At 45.7% G+C, this 17,485-nt stretch overlaps 1 protein-coding gene across 1 annotated transcript in view; it reads left to right on the top strand.

Moving 5' to 3' along the window:
• The window catches only part of nalcn (sodium leak channel, non-selective), a 364,870-nt gene that overhangs the window by 147,912 nt on the left and 199,473 nt on the right, over positions 1-17,485 (top strand). The window contains exon 14 of the mRNA XM_070891788.1: positions 8,608-8,682. Within this exon, the coding sequence (XP_070747889.1) occupies positions 8,608-8,682 (75 nt within the window). The remainder of the gene's footprint in view (positions 1-8,607; positions 8,683-17,485) is intronic.

Genomic DNA, 17,485 nt, shown 5'->3' with positions numbered 1-17,485 from the left:
AATCCAAGACCGCCTCCTCTCGTGTTAAGAGCACGGTGGAAATGCAGCATATTATTGTGGGAGAATAGAGGTAGCATATTTCGACAGTTGACTGTGTTACACCCCGTCTTGAAGTCGGTTGCGGATACAAAAATTGGAAAATTCTGCCGTCCACAGCGCGAACATTCCTCACTTAACCATTATTGATTAATAAACTGAGCTGGTAAATATCAATTACATAGAATTTTACAGCACAGAAACAGGCCATTCGGCCCAACAGGTCCCTGCCGCTGTTTATGCACCACACGAGCCTCCTCCCATCTCTTCATCTCACCCCATCAGCATAACCTTCTATTGCTTTCTCCTTTGTGTTTATCCAGCCTCCCCTCAAATGCCTCTATGCTAGTCGCCCCAACCACTTCCTGTGGTAGCGAGTTCCACATTCTCACCACTCTCTGGGTAAAGAAGTTTCTCTTGAAATTAATGTTGAATATTGTTCCTCACTTAATGAGTATTACATAATTGCACTGATAATGTAATCTTTCATTTTCCATAGTTCATATCAGAAATCATTTATTTGATAGTAAGTTTGCCTCTTATGAAGAATCGAGGGTCAATTTTAGTCTTCAACGGGATCACATTTTGGGAATTTCGGCTGCCAGCCCTTGTGATTTCCTGTCCACGTTTACTCGGTAGAAAATTATGTGGGCAACATGCACCCAAATTCCCAATATCTGATCCCGGTATTTGTGAAACACTGTGCTGGAAATGCTGAAGAGGAAAATTTTCCCCGTAATGTCTTCCTGTTCCTTTGTTAAATTCTCTAATCACATACGCCTAGCCAGAAGCAACAACAACTTGCATTTATATAGCGCGTTTAACATAGTAAAACATCCCCAGTTGCTTCACAGGAGTGTTATCAGACAAGCTTTGACACCGAGCCACATAAGGAGCCATATATTAGGACAGGCAACCAAAATCTTGGTCAAAGAAATACATTTTCAAGCAGAGAGGTTTAGGAGGGAATTCCAGAGCTTTGGGCCTTGGCAGCTGAAGGCACAGTCGCCAATGGTGGAGCGATGGGCATCGGGGATGAGCAAGAGGCCACACTTGGAGGAGTGCAGAGATCTCAGAAGGTTGTGGTGCTGGAGGAGGTTACAGAGATGGGGATTGGGGCGGGGGGGAGGGGGGGGCTGGTGGGTAGTGGTGCGAGGCAGTGGAGGGATTTGAAGACCAGAATGAGAATTTTTATAAATCAAGGCTTTGCTGAACCGGGAGCCAATGTAAGTCAGTGAGCACAGGAGTGATGGCTGAACAAGGCTGGGTGTGAGTTTGGACACGGGCAACAGCGTTTTCGATGGGCTGATGTTTCCGGGTGAAAGGTAGGTGGCCGGCCAGGGGAGCGTTGGAATAGTCAAGTCTAGCATGGTAGAGGGGTTGAGCAATAGATGAGCTGAAGCAGGGGCAGAGACAGGCGATGTTACAGAGGTGACACAGCGCTCACAGGGAGTGTGGTCAGGAGACCAGTGTGGCCCAGCACTTCTCAACCAGCAGCCCCTGTGAGCAGGAGTACGGGGAGCACCTTGCCAGGGAATCAATCCATTCATTTTTAAGGGTAAAACAATTTGTGAGACTTTAATCAAATCACTTAATTTCTCCATTTTTCCCATTCACTTCCATGCTAAATAGACATAATTCCTGTATTTAAATTCAGCTGTTTTCTTGAGTCGGTTTGCATTGATTTAAGCTCTTAAAAGACACTGATAGTTGAGATTAAAATACTGTGGTTGGATTGAGCGCTGGAAAGGATAGTTTGGGATCTAAATTGGACAAACGTCTTCTCTCGACATCCTATGTGAAGTGAGTTTGATGCAGTCTCTTATCCAACTGGTGAGCCCAATCCAACAGCAGTAGATTGGAAATTACACTCCGACACACTACAAGAAGATGATAGAAGAAATGGAAATACCACTTCCAGATTCAACGGTTTCAACGCTCCCCCACCAGCCTCCCATCCGCCACCCTCTGTATACCTCAGCTCATCCAAAGCCCTGCTTCCCGTATCCTGTCCCGCATCAGTGCTAACGTACGTTGGATCCCTGGCGTATGTTTCTCCAACATCTCCAACTCAAAGTTCTCATCCCTTTAAATTCCTTCAAGACCTCACTTAGAACATAAGAACATAAGAAATAGGAGATGGCATCGGCCATTTGGCCCTTCGAGCCTGCTCTGCCATTCAATAAGATCGTGGCTGATCATCGACCTCAACTCCACCTTCCCGCCCTCACCCCATATCCCTTAATTCCCTTTGTTCCCGAAAATTTATCGACCTCTGTCTTGAATATACTCATTAACTGAGCTTCCACAGCTTTCTGGGGTAGAGAATTCCAAAGATTCACCACCCTTTGAGTGAAGAAATTTCTCCTCATCTTAGTCCTAAATAGCCGACCTTTTATTCTATGACTGTGACCTCGTGTTCTAGATATCCCAACCAGGGGAAACATTTTCTCAGCGTTAATCCTGTCAAGCCCCTTAAGAATTTTATATGTTTCAATTTATGTAACCTCACTCTATGTAACTACCTCCAGCCCTGCAATTCCCCCCCACCCCCCACTCCCACACCCGACAACAGTTTATTGCTCTGACTCTAGATTCTTGTGCATCTCCATCGCCCATCGCCCCACCATAACTTCAGCCACGATGCACTTTGAGTGAACTCCCAGCTGAAACCCCTCCATCTCTCCTTCCTTCCTCTCCTTCTTTAAGAACATCCTTAAAGCTCACCTCTTTGACAAACCTCTCCCAAAAATCCCTTGCTTTGGCTCAGTATCCATTTATTTTACCCCTTGTGCCTCTACAAAGCCCCTTGGGGCAGTTTTCTACGTTAGAGCCACTATATGTCTTTGTGTCTTAATGCAAGGAGTATCCGCAATAAGGTGGATGAATTAACTGTGCAAATAGATGTTAACAAATATGATGTGATTGGGATTACGGAGACGTGGCTCCAGGATGATCAGGGCTGGGAACTCAACATCCAGGGGTATTCAACATTCAGGAAGGATAGAATAAAAGGAAAAGGAGGTGGGGTAGCATTGCTGGTTAAAGAGGAGATTAATGCAATAGTTAGGAAAGACATTAGCTTGGATGATGTGGAATCTATATGGGTAGAGCTGCAGAACACTAAAGGGCAAAAATCGTTAGTGGGAGTTGTGTACAGACCTCCAAACAGTAGTAGTGATGTTGGGGAGGGCATCAAACAGGAAATTAGGAGTGCATGCAATAAAGGTGCAGCAGTTATAATGGGTGACTTTAATATGCACATAGATTGGGCTAGCCAAACTGGAAGCAATACGGTGGAGGAGGATATCCTGGAATGCATAAGGGATGGTTTTCTAGACCAATATGTCGAGGAACCAACTAGGGGGGAGGCTATCTTAGACTGGGTGTTGTGTAATGAGAGAGGATTAATTAGCAATCTCATTGTGCGAGGCCCCTTGGGGAAGAGTGACCATAATATGGTGGAATTCTGCATTAGGATGGAGAATGAAACAGTTAATTCAGAGACCATGGTCCAGAACTTAAAGAAGGGTAACTTTGAAGGTATGAGGCATGAATTGGCTAAGATAGATTGGCTTATGATACTTAAGGGGTTGACTGTGGATGGGCAATGGCAGACATTTAGAGACCGCATGGATGAATTACAACAATTGTACATTCCTGTCTGGTGTAAAAATAAAAAAGGGAAGGTGGCTCAACCGTGGCTATCTAGGGAAATCAGGGATAGTATTAAAGCCAAGGAAATGGCATACAAATTGGCCAGAAATAGCAGCGAACCTGGGGACTGGGAGAAATTTAGAACTCAGCAGAGGAGGACAAAGGGTTTGATTAGGGCAGGGAAAATGGAGTACGAGAAGAAGCTTGCAGGGAACATTAAGGCGGATTGCAAAAGTTTCTATAGGTATGTAAAGAGAAAAAGGTTAGTAAAGACAAACGTAGGTCCCCTGCAGTCAGAATCAGGGGAAGTCATAACGGGGAACAAAGAAATGGCAGACCAATTGAACAAGTACTTTGGTTCGGTATTCACTAAGGAGGACACAAACAACCTTCCGGATATAAAAGGGGTCAGAGGGTCTATTAAGGAGGAGGAACTGAGGGAAATCTTTATTAGCCGGGAAATTGTGTTGGGGAAATTGATGGGATTGAAGGCCGATAAATCCCCAGGGCCTGATGGACTGCATCCCAGAGTACTTAAGGAGGTGGCCTTGGAAATAGCGGATGCATTGACAGTCATTTTCCAACATTCCATTGACTCTGGATCAGTTCCTATCGAGTGGAGGGTAGCCAATGTAACCCCACTTTTTAAAAAAGGAGGGAGAGAGAAAGCAGGGAATTATAGACCGGTCAGCCTGACCTCAGTAGTGGGTAAAATGATGGAATCAATTATTAAGGATGTCATAGCAGCGCATTTGGAAAATGGTGACATGATAGGTCCAAGTCAGCATGGATTTGTGAAAGGGAGATCATGCTTGACAAATCTTCTGGAATTTTTTGAGGATGTTTCCAATAAAGTGGACAAAGGAGTACCAGTTGATGTGGTATATTTGGACTTTCAGAAGGCTTTCGACAAGGTCCCACACAGGAGATTAATGTGCAAAGTTAAAGCACATGGGATTGGGGGTAGTGTGCTGACGTGGATTGAGAACTGGTTGTCAGACAGGAAGCAAAGAGTAGGAGTAAATGGGTACTTTTCGGAATGGCAGGCAGTGACTAGTGGGGTACCGCAGGGTTCTGTGCTGGGGCCCCAGCTGTTTACATTGTACATTAATGATTTAGACGAGGGGATTAAATGTAGTATCTCCAAATTTGCGGATGACACTAAGTTGGGTGGCAGTGTGAGCTGCGAGGAGGATGCTATGAGGCTACAGAGTGACTTGGATAGATTAGGTGAGTGGGCAAATGCGTGGCAGATGAAGTATAATGTGGATAAATGTGAGGTTATCCACTTTGGTGGTAAAAACAGAGAGACAGACTATTATCTGAATGGTGACAGATTAGGAAAAGGGAAGGTGCAACGAGACCTGGGTGTCATGGTACATCAGTCATTGAAGGTTGGCATGCAGGTACAGCAGGCGGTTAAGAAAGCAAATGGCATGTTGGCCTTCATAGCGAGGGGATTTGAGTACAGGGGCAGGGAGGTGTTGCTACAGTTGTACAGGGCCTTGGTGAGGCCACACCTGGAGTATTGTGTACAGTTTTGGTCTCCTAACTTGAGGAAGGACATACTTGCTATTGAGGAAGTGCAGCGAAGATTCACCAGACTGATTCCCGGGATGGTGGGACTGACCTATCAAGAAAGACTGGATCAACTGGGCTTGTATTCACTGGAGTTCAGAAGAGTGAGAGGGGACCTCATAGAAACGTTTAAAATTCTGACAGGTTTGGACAGGTTGGATGCAGGAAGAATGTTCCCAATGTTGGGGAAGTCCAGAACCAGGGGTCACAGTCTAAGGATAAGGGGTAAGCCATTTAGGACTGAGATAAGGAGAAACTTCTTCACCCAGAGAGTGGTGAACCTGTGGAATTCTCTACCACAGGAAGTAGTTGAGGCCAATTCACTAAATATATTCAAAAGGGAGTTAGATGAAGTCCTTACTACTCGGGGGATCAAGGGGTATGGCGTGAAAGCAGGAAGTGGGTACTGAAGTTTCATGTTCAGCCATGAACTCATTGAATGGCGGTGCAGGCTAGAAGGGCTGAATGGCCTGCTCCTGCACCTATTTTCTATGTTTCTATATAAATGCAAGTTGTTGGTGCTGTAAAAATTTTAAACCGAGGCAATGCCGGGCCGGGAGCCAATTTAGGTCAGTGAGTACAGGGAGGTGTGGGTTGAGTCTTCGTAAAATTAAGTTACATTTATGGTGAATGTTATGAATACCTAGTAGAACAGGAACATCACTTCACATTCGATAATATTAGATAGAAAGAAAGAAATCAAAGAAAGACTTGCATTTATATAGCGCCTTTCACATCACAAAGCGTCAGGACATAAAGTGCTGTACAGCCAATAAAGTATTTTGAAGTGTAGTCACTGTTGCAGGAAATGCACAGGACGCTGTGCTGAGATTAGAGCAAATACACTTTTTATTTATTCATTCCAGGACGTGGATGTCGCTGGCAAGGCCGGCATTTATTGCCCATCCCTAATTGCCTTTAATAAGGTGGTGGTGAGCCACCTTCTTGAACCGCGGCAGTCCATGTGGTGAAAGTACTCCCACAGTGCTGTTAGGGAGGGAGTTCCAGGATTTTGACCCAGCAACAATAAAGAAACAGCAATATATTTCTAAGTCAGGTTGGTGTGTGACTTGGAGGGAAACTTGCAGATGATGGTGCTCCCATGAGCCTGCTGCCCTTGTCCTGGTAGAGGGCGCGGGTTTGGGAGGTGCTGCCGAAGAAGCATTGGTGAGTTGCTGCAGTGCATGGTGCATACTTCAGCCATGGTGCACAGGTGGTGGAGGGAGTGGATGTTTAAGGTGGTGCATGGGGTACCAATCAAGCCGGCTGCTTTATCCTTGATGGTGTCAAGCTTCTTGAGTGTTGTTGGAACTGCACTCATCCAGGGAAGTGGAAAGCATTCTATGCACTCCTGACTAATGCCTTGTTGATGGTGGAAAGGCTTTGGGGAGTCAGGAGATGAGACACTTGCCACAGAATACCCAGCCTCTAACCTGCTCATGTTGCCACAGTATTTATGTGGCTGGTCCAGTTGAGCTTCTGGTCAATGGTGACCTCCAGGATGTTACTAGTGGGTGATTTGATAATGGTAATGCCGTTGAATGTCAAAGGGAAGTGGTTAGTCTCTCTTGTTGGAGATGGTCATTACCTGGCACTTATGTGTTGCGAATGTTACTTGCCACTTATCAGCCCAAGCCTCCTTATTGTCCAGGTCTTGTTGCATGCGGGTATGGAATGCTTCATTATCCGAGGAGTTGTGAATGCAACTGAACATTGTGCAATCATCAGCGAACATCTGACCTTATGATGTGGGAAGGTCATTGATGAAGCAGCTAAAGATGGTTGAGCCTAGGACACTGCCCTGAGAAACTCCTGCAGTGATGTTCTGGGACAGAGATGTTTGACCTCCACCAACCACAACCATCTTCCTTTGGGCTAGGTATGACACCAGCCAGTCGGAGAGTTTTTGCCCTGATTCCCATTGATTTCAATTTTACTGGGGCTCCTTGATGCCACACTTGGTCAAATGCTGCCTTGATGTCAACGGCAGTCACTCTCACCTCACCTGGAATTAAGCTCTTTTGTCCATGTTTGAAGCAAGGCTGTAATGAGGGCTGGAGCTGAGTAGTCCTGGCGGAACCCAAACTGGGCATCGGTGAGCAGGTTATTGGTGAGTAAGTGCCACTTGATAGCACTGTCAACGACACCTTCCATCACTTTGCTGATGATTGAGAGTAGACTGATGGGGCGGTAATTGGCCAGGTTGGATTTGTCTGGATTGACATTGTGCAGCTCAGGAAGGAGAGTTACACTTGAAAGCCAGCTGTGCTGTACCTGACTTTGAGTTCTCAATGCAGACGGTAGATGTCTGAAAAGGGAAGAAACATTAACATCACTTGCTATGCTGAGCACAAACATTCACAAAGGGAGAAAATACTGATCTGACCTTGTTGACTGTTCTCAAAATATGGTTCTTGCAATCTGTATGAATGCAAAAGATTCATGTTTCTCGAGTACAATTAATTTGCTTGTTGCAAATGTTCTCCTGCTTTAAATAGAATAAAAGTTTAACTGTAGTAAGAAAACATTATTCCTCAGACATAAACTGAATTATTATTTTTTTTCTTTATCTGATAGTAAGCACACAACAACTTGCATTTATATAGTGCCTTTAATGTAGTAAAACGTTCCAAGGCGCTTCACAGGAGCGTTATTGAACAAAATTAGACACCAAGTCCCATAACGAGATATTGGACAGGTGAGAGGTAGGGTTTAAGGAGTGTCTTAAAGTCACAGAGAGAGGCGGAGAGTTTAGGGAGGGAATTCAACATCAGCCAAAAGATGTTTCCACTTGTGGGGGAGTCCAAAACTGGGGGACATAAATATCAGATAGACACTAATAAATCCAATAGGGAATTCAGGAGAAACTTCTTTACCCAGAGAGTGGTGAGAATGTGGCACTCACTACCACAGGGAGTGGTTGAGGCGAATATCATAGATGCATTTAAAGGAAAGCTAGATAAGTGCACGAGAGAGAAAGGACTCGAAGGAGAGGCTGATGGGTGATATGAAAAGTGGGAGGAGGCTGGTGTGGAGCATAAACATCGGCATAGACCCGTTGGGCTGAATGGCCTGTTTCTGTGCTGTAGACTCGATGTAATTCTATTTTCATATAGCATGATCAATTGGATGCTCATGTTAGTATTTTTTCTGCCAGTTGACACATTCTGCCTGTGTTTCTACTGTCTGTCACAAGAAGTGTGTGCTTGGATGTGTTCGAATTCAGATTTGGTTTTTGGCATGTATTTATATGTGCTTTCGTACTGAGCTACCGAACAATGACTTTGTTTTAACATTGTGAAACTGCTGTCTGAAGAGATTTTCTAATCACTGTAGATTCTGCTGAGCCTGTTTGTTGCTGTCATTCTGGACAACCTGGAGCTGGATGAAGATCTAAAGAAACTAAAACAGGTAAGGCAGTTTACACATTGACCTGTCTTCCTTGCCTGAACATGTCTCATCTTGTATGTGTGTGTATGTGAATGCACATCATGACCAGAACTATTTTAAGCATTGTTTCAGTTGTACATTTATGTAAAGTTTATGAAGTTTCTAACAGACTCGAAGAACTTCAAAGAAAACAATTTCTAGAGACTTGCAAGGGTTGAGGAGGGTGGTGACTGATCTGGACGGACCCACCCTGCCCTTGCAACATGATCAGCTTCTCCTCCTTTCCAATCCTGCGTTCCCAGATAGAGTGAATGAACCATTGAGCGAAAACGGCGATCGTTGTAAAGCTCATAGGATTGATTGTTTATTAATAAGTGATTGTCAAAGGCCTTGAAATTATATTGTTGCATGGGGTAAAAATTTTGCGTCAGCAAATATCAGGCACAGATATGATGGGCCGGATGGTCTCATTCTGTGGCTTTATGGAACGTTGACCGTAAGAAATAGGAGCAGGAGTCGTCCATTCGGCCTATAGAGCCTCCTCCGCCATTCAATAAGATCATGGCTGATCTTCGACCTCAACTCCACTTTTCCCACCGCTTTCCATATCCCTTGAGTCCATTAGTATCCAAAAATCTAGTGACCTCTGTCTTGAATATACTCAACGACTCAGCACCCACAGCCGTCTGGGGTAGAGAGTTCCAAAGATTCCTTTGATTCCAAAGATTCACCCTTTGAGTGAAGAAATTTCTCCTCATCTCAGTTCAAAATGGCCGACTCCTTATCCTGACAGTGTGATCCCTGGTTCTAGACTCTCCAGCCATGGGAAACACTCTCACTGCATGGTGGAGAGGGACGGTTGGCGCTAATACATGACCTCATCTCTCTCATCTGGAGGGAGGAGAGCATGCCGGGAGATCTCAGATGCAATGATTGTGACCATCTTTAAAAAAGGGGACAAGTCCGACTGCGGCAACTACAGAAGAATCTCCCTGCTATCAGCCACTGGGAAAGTCGTCACTAGAGTCCTCCTCAATCATCTTCTCCCTGTGGCTGAGGAGCTCCTCCCGGAGTCACAGTGTGGATTTCTTCGGCTAAGGGGCACAATGGACATGATTTTTACAGCACGACACCAGCCCTTATACATGGCCTTCTTCGACCTTACAAAGGCCTCTGACACTGTCAACCGCGAGGGTCAATGGAGCATCCTCCTCTGTTTCGGATGCCCCCAAATTTGTCACCATCCTGCGCCTGCTCCATGGCGACATGCAGGCCATGATCCTTATCAACAGATCCATTACAGACCCAATCAACGTCCGGACTGGGGTCAAACAGGGCTGCGTCATCGCCCCAACCCTCTTCTCAATCTTCCTCGCAGCCATGCTCCACCTCACAGTCAACAAGCTCCCCACTGGAGTGGAACTAAACTACAGAACCAGTGGGAACCTGGTCAACCTTCGTCGTCTCCAGGCCAGGCCCAAGACCACCCCAACCTCTGTCGTCGAGCTACAGTATGCAGACGACGCCTGCATCTGCGAACATCCAGAGGCTGAACTCCAAGTCATTGTCAATGTATTTACTGAGGCGTACGAAAGCATGGGCCTTATGCGAAACATCCGTAAGACAAAGGTCCTCCACCAGCCTGTCCTTGCCACACAGCACTGCCCCCCAGTCATCAAGATGCACGGCATAGCCCTCGACAACGTGGACCATTTCCCATACCTCAGGAGCCTCTTATCAACAAGAGCAGACATTGACGATGAGATTCAACACCGCCTCCAATGCGCCAGTGCAGCCTTTGGTCACCAGAAGAAAAGAGTGTTTGAAGACCAGGCCCTCAAATCTGCCACCAGGCTCATGGTCTACAGAGCTGTAGTAATACCCGCCCTCCTGTATGGCTCAGAGACATGGACCATGTAGAGTAGACACCTCAAGTCGCTGGAGAAATACCACCAATGATGTCTCCGCAAGATCCTACAAATCCCCTGGGAGGACAGACACACCAAAGTTAGCGTCCTCGACCAGGCCAACATCCCCAGCATTGAAGCACTGACCACAGTTGATCAGCTCCGCTGGGCAGGCCACATTGTACTCATGGCAGACACGAGACTCCCAAAGCAAGCACTCTACTCAGAACTCCTTCATGGCAAACGAGCCAAAGTTGGGCAGAGGAAATGTTTCAAGGACACCCTCAAAGCCTCCCTGATAAAGTGCAACATTCCCACTGACACCTGGGAGTCTCTGGCCAAAGACCTCCCTAAGTGGAGGAAGTGCATCTGGGAGGGCGCTGAGCACCTCGAGTCTCATCGCCGAGAGCATGCAGAAACCAAGCGCAGGCAGCGGAAAGAGCATGCAGCAAACCAATCCCACCCACCCCGTCCCTCAACGACTATCTGTCCCACCTGTGACAGGGACTGTGATTCTCGTATTGGACTGTTCAGCCACCTAAGGACTCATTTTTATAGTGGAAGCAAGTCTTCCTCGATTCCGAGGGACTGCCTATGATGATGATGATGATGTACAATGTCAAGTCCTTTAAGAATTTTGTATGTTTCAATGCGATCACCTCTCAGTCTTCTAAACTCTAGGGAATAAAGGCCTATTCTCCTCAATCTCTCCTCATCGGACAATACCCCCATCCCAGGAATCAGTCTAGTGAATCTTCATCATCAAGACATGGAAGAACACCCTGCTTTTCTTCAAATAGTGCCATGAAAATTCTAATGCCTGTTTGTAGAGGTGAACAGTTTAATCTAAGAAATTACTTGCATTTATTTAGCATCTTTCACAACCTCTAGATGCCCCAAAGCGCTTCCCAGCCAACGTATCGGCCTAGAGAGACTTCTGACTCAGTCACTGGGAGCTGCCAGTTGAGCTAAGCTGACCTTAAATTAAGAATATCTTATCTCCGGACCTACAGATATCCATTAGTAAAGCTATCATTCCACATTACTGCCTGAAGCACTGCCAGAGCCAGTGACATGATGGAAGCGTTTCTAAAAGATTTTGAATTTGGTATAAAATATTAAATAGATAAAAGGGAGAAAGTATAATTGAATAGCAATAATGTATGTGTGCAAGTGCATTAGGTTGTAATTGAGGACTGGCAGTTGTAGACCTGTCCTTCACTCAAGCTGTGTATCATCAATTCTAACCTACTGAGCACCCACACATCCATTATTATCTAGCTTGATCTAAAATTGACTGATAAATGTATACTTTTCACTGTCAGCCGTGGCTCAGTGGGTAGCACACTCGCCTCTGAGTGAGAAGGTTGTGGGTTCAAGTCCCACTCCAGGGATTGAGCACACAAATCTAGGCTGACACTCCCAGTGCAGTGCTGAGGGAGCACTGCATTGTCGGAGGGGCAGTGCTGAGGGAGCGCTGCACTGTCGGAGGGGCAGTGCTGAAGGAGCGCTGCACTGTCAGAGGGGCAGTGCTGAGGGAGCGCTGCACTGTCGGAGGGGCAGTACTGAAGGAGCGCTGCACTGTCGGAGGGGCAGTGCTGAGGGAGCGCTGCACTGTCGGAGGGGCAGTACTGAAGGAGTGCTGCACTGTCGGAGGGGCAGTACTGAGGGAGTGCTGCACTGTTGGAGGTGCCGTCTTTCAGATATGACCTTAAACTGAGGCCCCATCTGCCCTCTCAGGTTGATGTAAAAGATCTCATGGCACTATTTCGAAATAGAGCAGGAGAGTTCTCCCTGGTGCCCTGGCCAATATTTATCCCTCAATCTACATAACAAAAACAGATTATCTGGTCATTATCATATTGCTGTTTGTGCAAGCTTGCTGTGCACAAATTGGCTGCCACATTTCCCACATTACAACAGTGACTGCATTCCAAAAGAAACAGTACTTCATTGACTGTAAAACTCTTTGAGATGTCTGGTGGTCGTGAAAAGCATTATATAAATGTAAGTCTTTTTCTTTCTTTGTTTGTAGGTGATCATATTTTTATTCATAGAATCACTATCGTACAGCACAGAAGGAGGCCATTCAGCCCGTCGTGCCTGTGCCGGATCTTTTTTTTTACTTCATTCTTGGGATGTGGGTGTCGCTGGCAAGACCGGCCTTTATTGCCCATCCCTCATTGCCCTCGAAGGTGGTGGTGAGCCGCCTTCTTAGGCCTTAACGGGAGGGGCACAACAGGGGAAATTACGACCCCTAAGTGCCAATGCATAGTTTCACATCCAAGTCCAATCCCTGCGTGAAAACATCCCCAGCGACCAAAAGATCAGCAATCACATATTACATAAATATACAGCATAGAATCAGACCATTCGGCCAGTGTTCATGCTCCACACCATCCTCCTCCCACCCTACTTCATCACACTCTATCAGCACACCCTTCTATTCCTTTCTCTCTCATGTGCTCATCTAGCTTCCCCTTGCATGCACATTCTATATAAATTGGAGCGGAATTCCTATAGAGAACAATTATCCCATCTCGACTGCAATGTGTTGCAGTACATTACTCCAGCACTACAAAATAAGTTGTAAAAGTAATTAATTATCATGCCTCACTGGAAAAAAAAACTAAAGGTGGACAAGTTCCCTGGACTTGATGGACTGCATCCTAGGGTCTTAAAAGAACTGGCTGCAGAGATAGTGGATGCATTGGTTGTAATCTGTCAAAATTCCCTGGATTCTGGAGAGGTCTCAGCGGATTGGAAAACTGCAAATGTAACGCCCCTATTCAGGAAAGGAGGGAGACAGAAAGCAGGAAACTATAGACCAGTTAGCCTAACATCGGTCATTGGGAAAATGCTGGAGTCGATTATTAAGAAAGTAGTAGCAGGACATTGAGAAAATCATAATACAATCAAGCAGAGTCAGCATGGTTTTATGAAAGGGAAATCATGTTTAACAAATTTGCTGGAGTTCTTTGAGGATCTAACGAGCAGGGTGGATAAAGGAGAACCAGTGGATGTGGTGTATTTGGATTTCCAGAAGGCATTCGATAAGGTGCCACATAAAAGGTTACTGTGCAAGATAAGAGCTCACGGGGTTGGGGGTAATATATTAGTATGGATAGAGGATTGGCTAACTAATAGAAAACAGAAAGTTTGGATAAATGGGTCATTTTCAGGTTGGCAAACTGTAACTAGTTGGGTGCCACAGGGTTCAGTGCTGGGCCCTCAACTATTTACAATCTATATTAATAACTTGGATGAAGGAACCAAGTGTAGCCAAATTTGGTGATGATACAAAGATGGTTGGGAAAGCAAGTTGTGAAGAGGATACAAAGAATCTGCAAGGTCATATAGATAGGTTAAGTTCGTGGGTAAAATTTGGCAGATGGAGTATAGTGTGGGAAAATTATTATTTAAATGGAGAGACATTATAAAATGTGCGGTACAGAGAGATCTGGAACATGAAACACAAAAAGTAAACATTCAGGTACAGCAAGTAATTCGGAAAGCAAATAGAATGTTGGCCTTTATTGCAAGGGAGATAGAGTATAAAAGTAGGGAAGTCCTGCAACAACTGTACAGAGCATTAGTGAGACCACATCTGGAGTACTGCGTATAGTTTTGGTCTCCTTATTTAAGGAGGGATATACTTGCATTGGAGGCAGTTCAGATAGGTTCAGAAATTGATTCCTGAGATGAAGGGGTTGTCTTGTGAAGAAAGGTTGAGCAGATTGGGCCTATACTCATTGGAGTTTAGAAGAATGAGAAGTGATCTTATTGAAATGTATAAGATACTGAGGGTACGTGACAGGGTAGATGCGGATAGAATGGTTCCCCTTGTGGGGAATCTAGAACTAGGGTCCGTAGGGCTCAATTTTCTCCAGTTATCTGCACCGTTTTTTTGGCGTGCGCCGCTTTTTTGGGCCGAAATTAAAACATCCAAGTTTCCCCAAAGATTGTGCACCAGTGTAATTTAGTTAGTTAGGATTGTTTTAGGTTTGGTTTTATTGCGTCATTGGGAGCGTAACCTGCCACCTACTCTAACAAGTTTGGCCAGCTCCAATTTACTCCAATTTTTCTTAGGACACCTTATGTGACCGCTGTGGAAAAACCTTCTGGGCAGTTAACCAAATCGGCACAGATAAGAAAATCAGAGCAGCAGATGCAGTTCCACAGCCCGGACAACAGCAGCGGAGAGGAGGAGCGAGGAATGATGGGGGACGGCCTTTCGGCCAGGGTTAGGAGCGGCAATTGGCACTGGTAGGGGAAGGAAGCCTTTCGGCCAGAGTTAGGAGTAGTAACCGGCATCGGGAGGAGGAGGCCCTTCGGCCAGGGCTAGCAGCGGTAACTGGCATCGGGAGGAGGAGGCCCTTCTCCTATTTAAGGTGGAGGTAGGCATATTTTTGAACGATAGGGGAGTCAAGGATTATGGGACTCAGGCAGGAGTGTGGAGTTGAGGCCAAGATCAGATCAGCCATGATCTTACTGAATGGCAGAGCAGGCTCGAGTGGCCAAATGACCTACTCCTACTCCTATTGGCCCTTAGGGTCATTTGGCCCCTCGAGCCTGTTCTGCCGTTCAATAAGATCATGGCTGATCTGGTCTTACTGCAGGTAAAGAGTAGACAGCCAGATAGGGGATGGGTGACCAACAGGAAGTGCAGTGGAAGGAAGGAGTCCCCTGCGGTCATCCCCCTACAAAGCAGATACACCGCTTTGGGTATTGTTGAGGGGGTTGACTCATCAGGGAAGAGCAGCAGCAGTCAAGTTCATGGCACCGTGGGTGACCCTGCTGCACAGGCGGGCAGAAAAAAGAGTGGGAGAGCTATAGTGATAGGGGATTCTATTGTAAGGGGAATAGATAGATGTTTCTGCGGCCGCAACCGAGACTCCAGGATGGTATGTTGCCTCCCTGGTGCAAGGGTCAAAATGTCTCGGAGCGGGTGCAGGTCATTTTGAAGGGGAAGGGTAAACAGCCAGTTGTCATGATGCATATACGTACCAACGATATAGGTAAAAAACGGGATGAAGTCCTACAAGTCGAATTTAGGGAGCTAGGAGCTAAATTAAAAAGTATGACCTCAAAAGTAGTAATCTCAGAATTACTACCAGTGCCACATGCTAGTCAGAGTAGGAATCGCAGGATAGCTCAGATGAATACGTGGCTTAAGGAGTGGTGCAGAAGGGAGGGATTCAAATTCCTGGGACATTGAAACTGGTTCTGGGGGAGGTGGGACCAGTACAAACCGGATGGTCTGCATCTGGACAGGACCGGAACCAATGTCCTAGGGGGAGTGTTTGCTAGTGCTGTTGGGGAGGGGTTAAACTAATATGGCAGGGAAATGGGAACCTATGCAGGGAGGCAGAGGAAAGTAGAATGGGGGCAGAAGCAAAAGATAGAAAGAAGAAAAGTAAAAGTGGAGGGCAGAGAAACCCAAGGCAAAAAGCAAAAAGGGCCACATTACAGCAAAATTCTAAAGGGGCAAAGGGTGTTAAAAAGACAAGCCTGAAGGCTCTGTGCCTCAATGCGAGGAGTATTCGCAATAAGGTGGACAAATTAACTGCGCAGATAGCAGTTAATGGATATGATGTAATTGGCATCACGGAGACATGGCTGCAGCGTGTCCAAGGCTGGGAACTCAACATCCAGGGGTATTCAACATTTAGAAAGGGTAGACGAAAGGAAAAGGAGGTGGGGTGGTGTTGCTGTTAAAAAGGAAATGAATGCAATAGTAAGGAAGAACATTAGCTTGAATGATGTGGAATCGGTATGGTTGGAGCTACGGAATACCAAAGGGCAGAAAACGCTAATGGGAGTTGTGTACAGACCACCAAACAGTAGTAGTGAGGTTGGAGACAGCATCAAACAAGAAATTAGGGATGCGTGCAATAAAGGTACAGCAGTTATCATAGGCGACTTTAATCTACATATTGATTGGGCTAACCAATCTGGTAGCAATGCGGTGGAGGAGGATTTCCTGGAATGTATTAGGGATGGTTTTCGAGACCAATATGTCGAGGAGCCAGCTAGAGGGCTGGCCATCCTAGACTGGGTGATGTGTAATGAGAAAGGACTAATTAGCAACTTGTTGTGCGAGGCCCCTTGGGGAAGAGTGACCATAATATGGTAGAATTCTTTATTAAGATGGAGAGTGACACAGTTAATTCAGAGATTAGGGTCCTGAACTTAAGGAAAGGTAACTTCGATGGTAAGAGACGTGAATTGGCTAGAATAGGCTGGCGAGTGATTCTTAAGGGTTGACGGTGGATAGGCAATGGCAAACATTTAAAGATCACATGGATGAACTTCAACAATTGTACATCCCTGTCTGGAGTAAAAATAAAACGGGGAAGGTGGTTCAACCGTGCCTAACAAGGGAAATTAAGGATAGTGTTAAATCGATTTATCAATTGACCAGAAAAAGCAGCAAACCTGAGGACTGGGAGAATTTTGTAACACAGCAGAGGAGGACAAAGGGTTTAATTAGGAGGGGGAAAATAGAGTATGAGAGGAAGCTTGCCGGGAACATAAAAACTGACTGCAAAAGCTTCTATAGATATGTGAAGAGAAAAAGATTAGTGAAGACCCTTGCAGTCAGATTCAGGTGAATTTATAATGGGGAACAAAGAAATGGCGGACCAGTTAAACAAATACTTTGGTTCTGTCTTCACAAAGGAAGACACAAATAATCTTCCGGAAATACTAAGGGACCGAGGGTCAAGTGAGAAGGAGGAACTGAAGGCAATCCTTATTAGGCGGGAAATTGTGTTCGGGAAATTGATGGGATTGAAAGCCGATAAATCTCCGTGGCCTGATAGTCTGCATCCCAGAGTACTTAAGGAAGTGGCCCTAGAAATAGTGGATGCATTGGTGATCATTTTCCAACAATCTATCGACTCTGGATCAGTTCC

The sequence above is a fragment of the Pristiophorus japonicus genome, chromosome 10, assembly GCF_044704955.1.
Source record: "Pristiophorus japonicus isolate sPriJap1 chromosome 10, sPriJap1.hap1, whole genome shotgun sequence".
Taxonomy (NCBI): domain Eukaryota; kingdom Metazoa; phylum Chordata; class Chondrichthyes; family Pristiophoridae; genus Pristiophorus; species Pristiophorus japonicus.
Note: the sequence above shows the minus strand (reverse complement) of the source record. Positions and strands in the feature narration are given on the sequence as shown.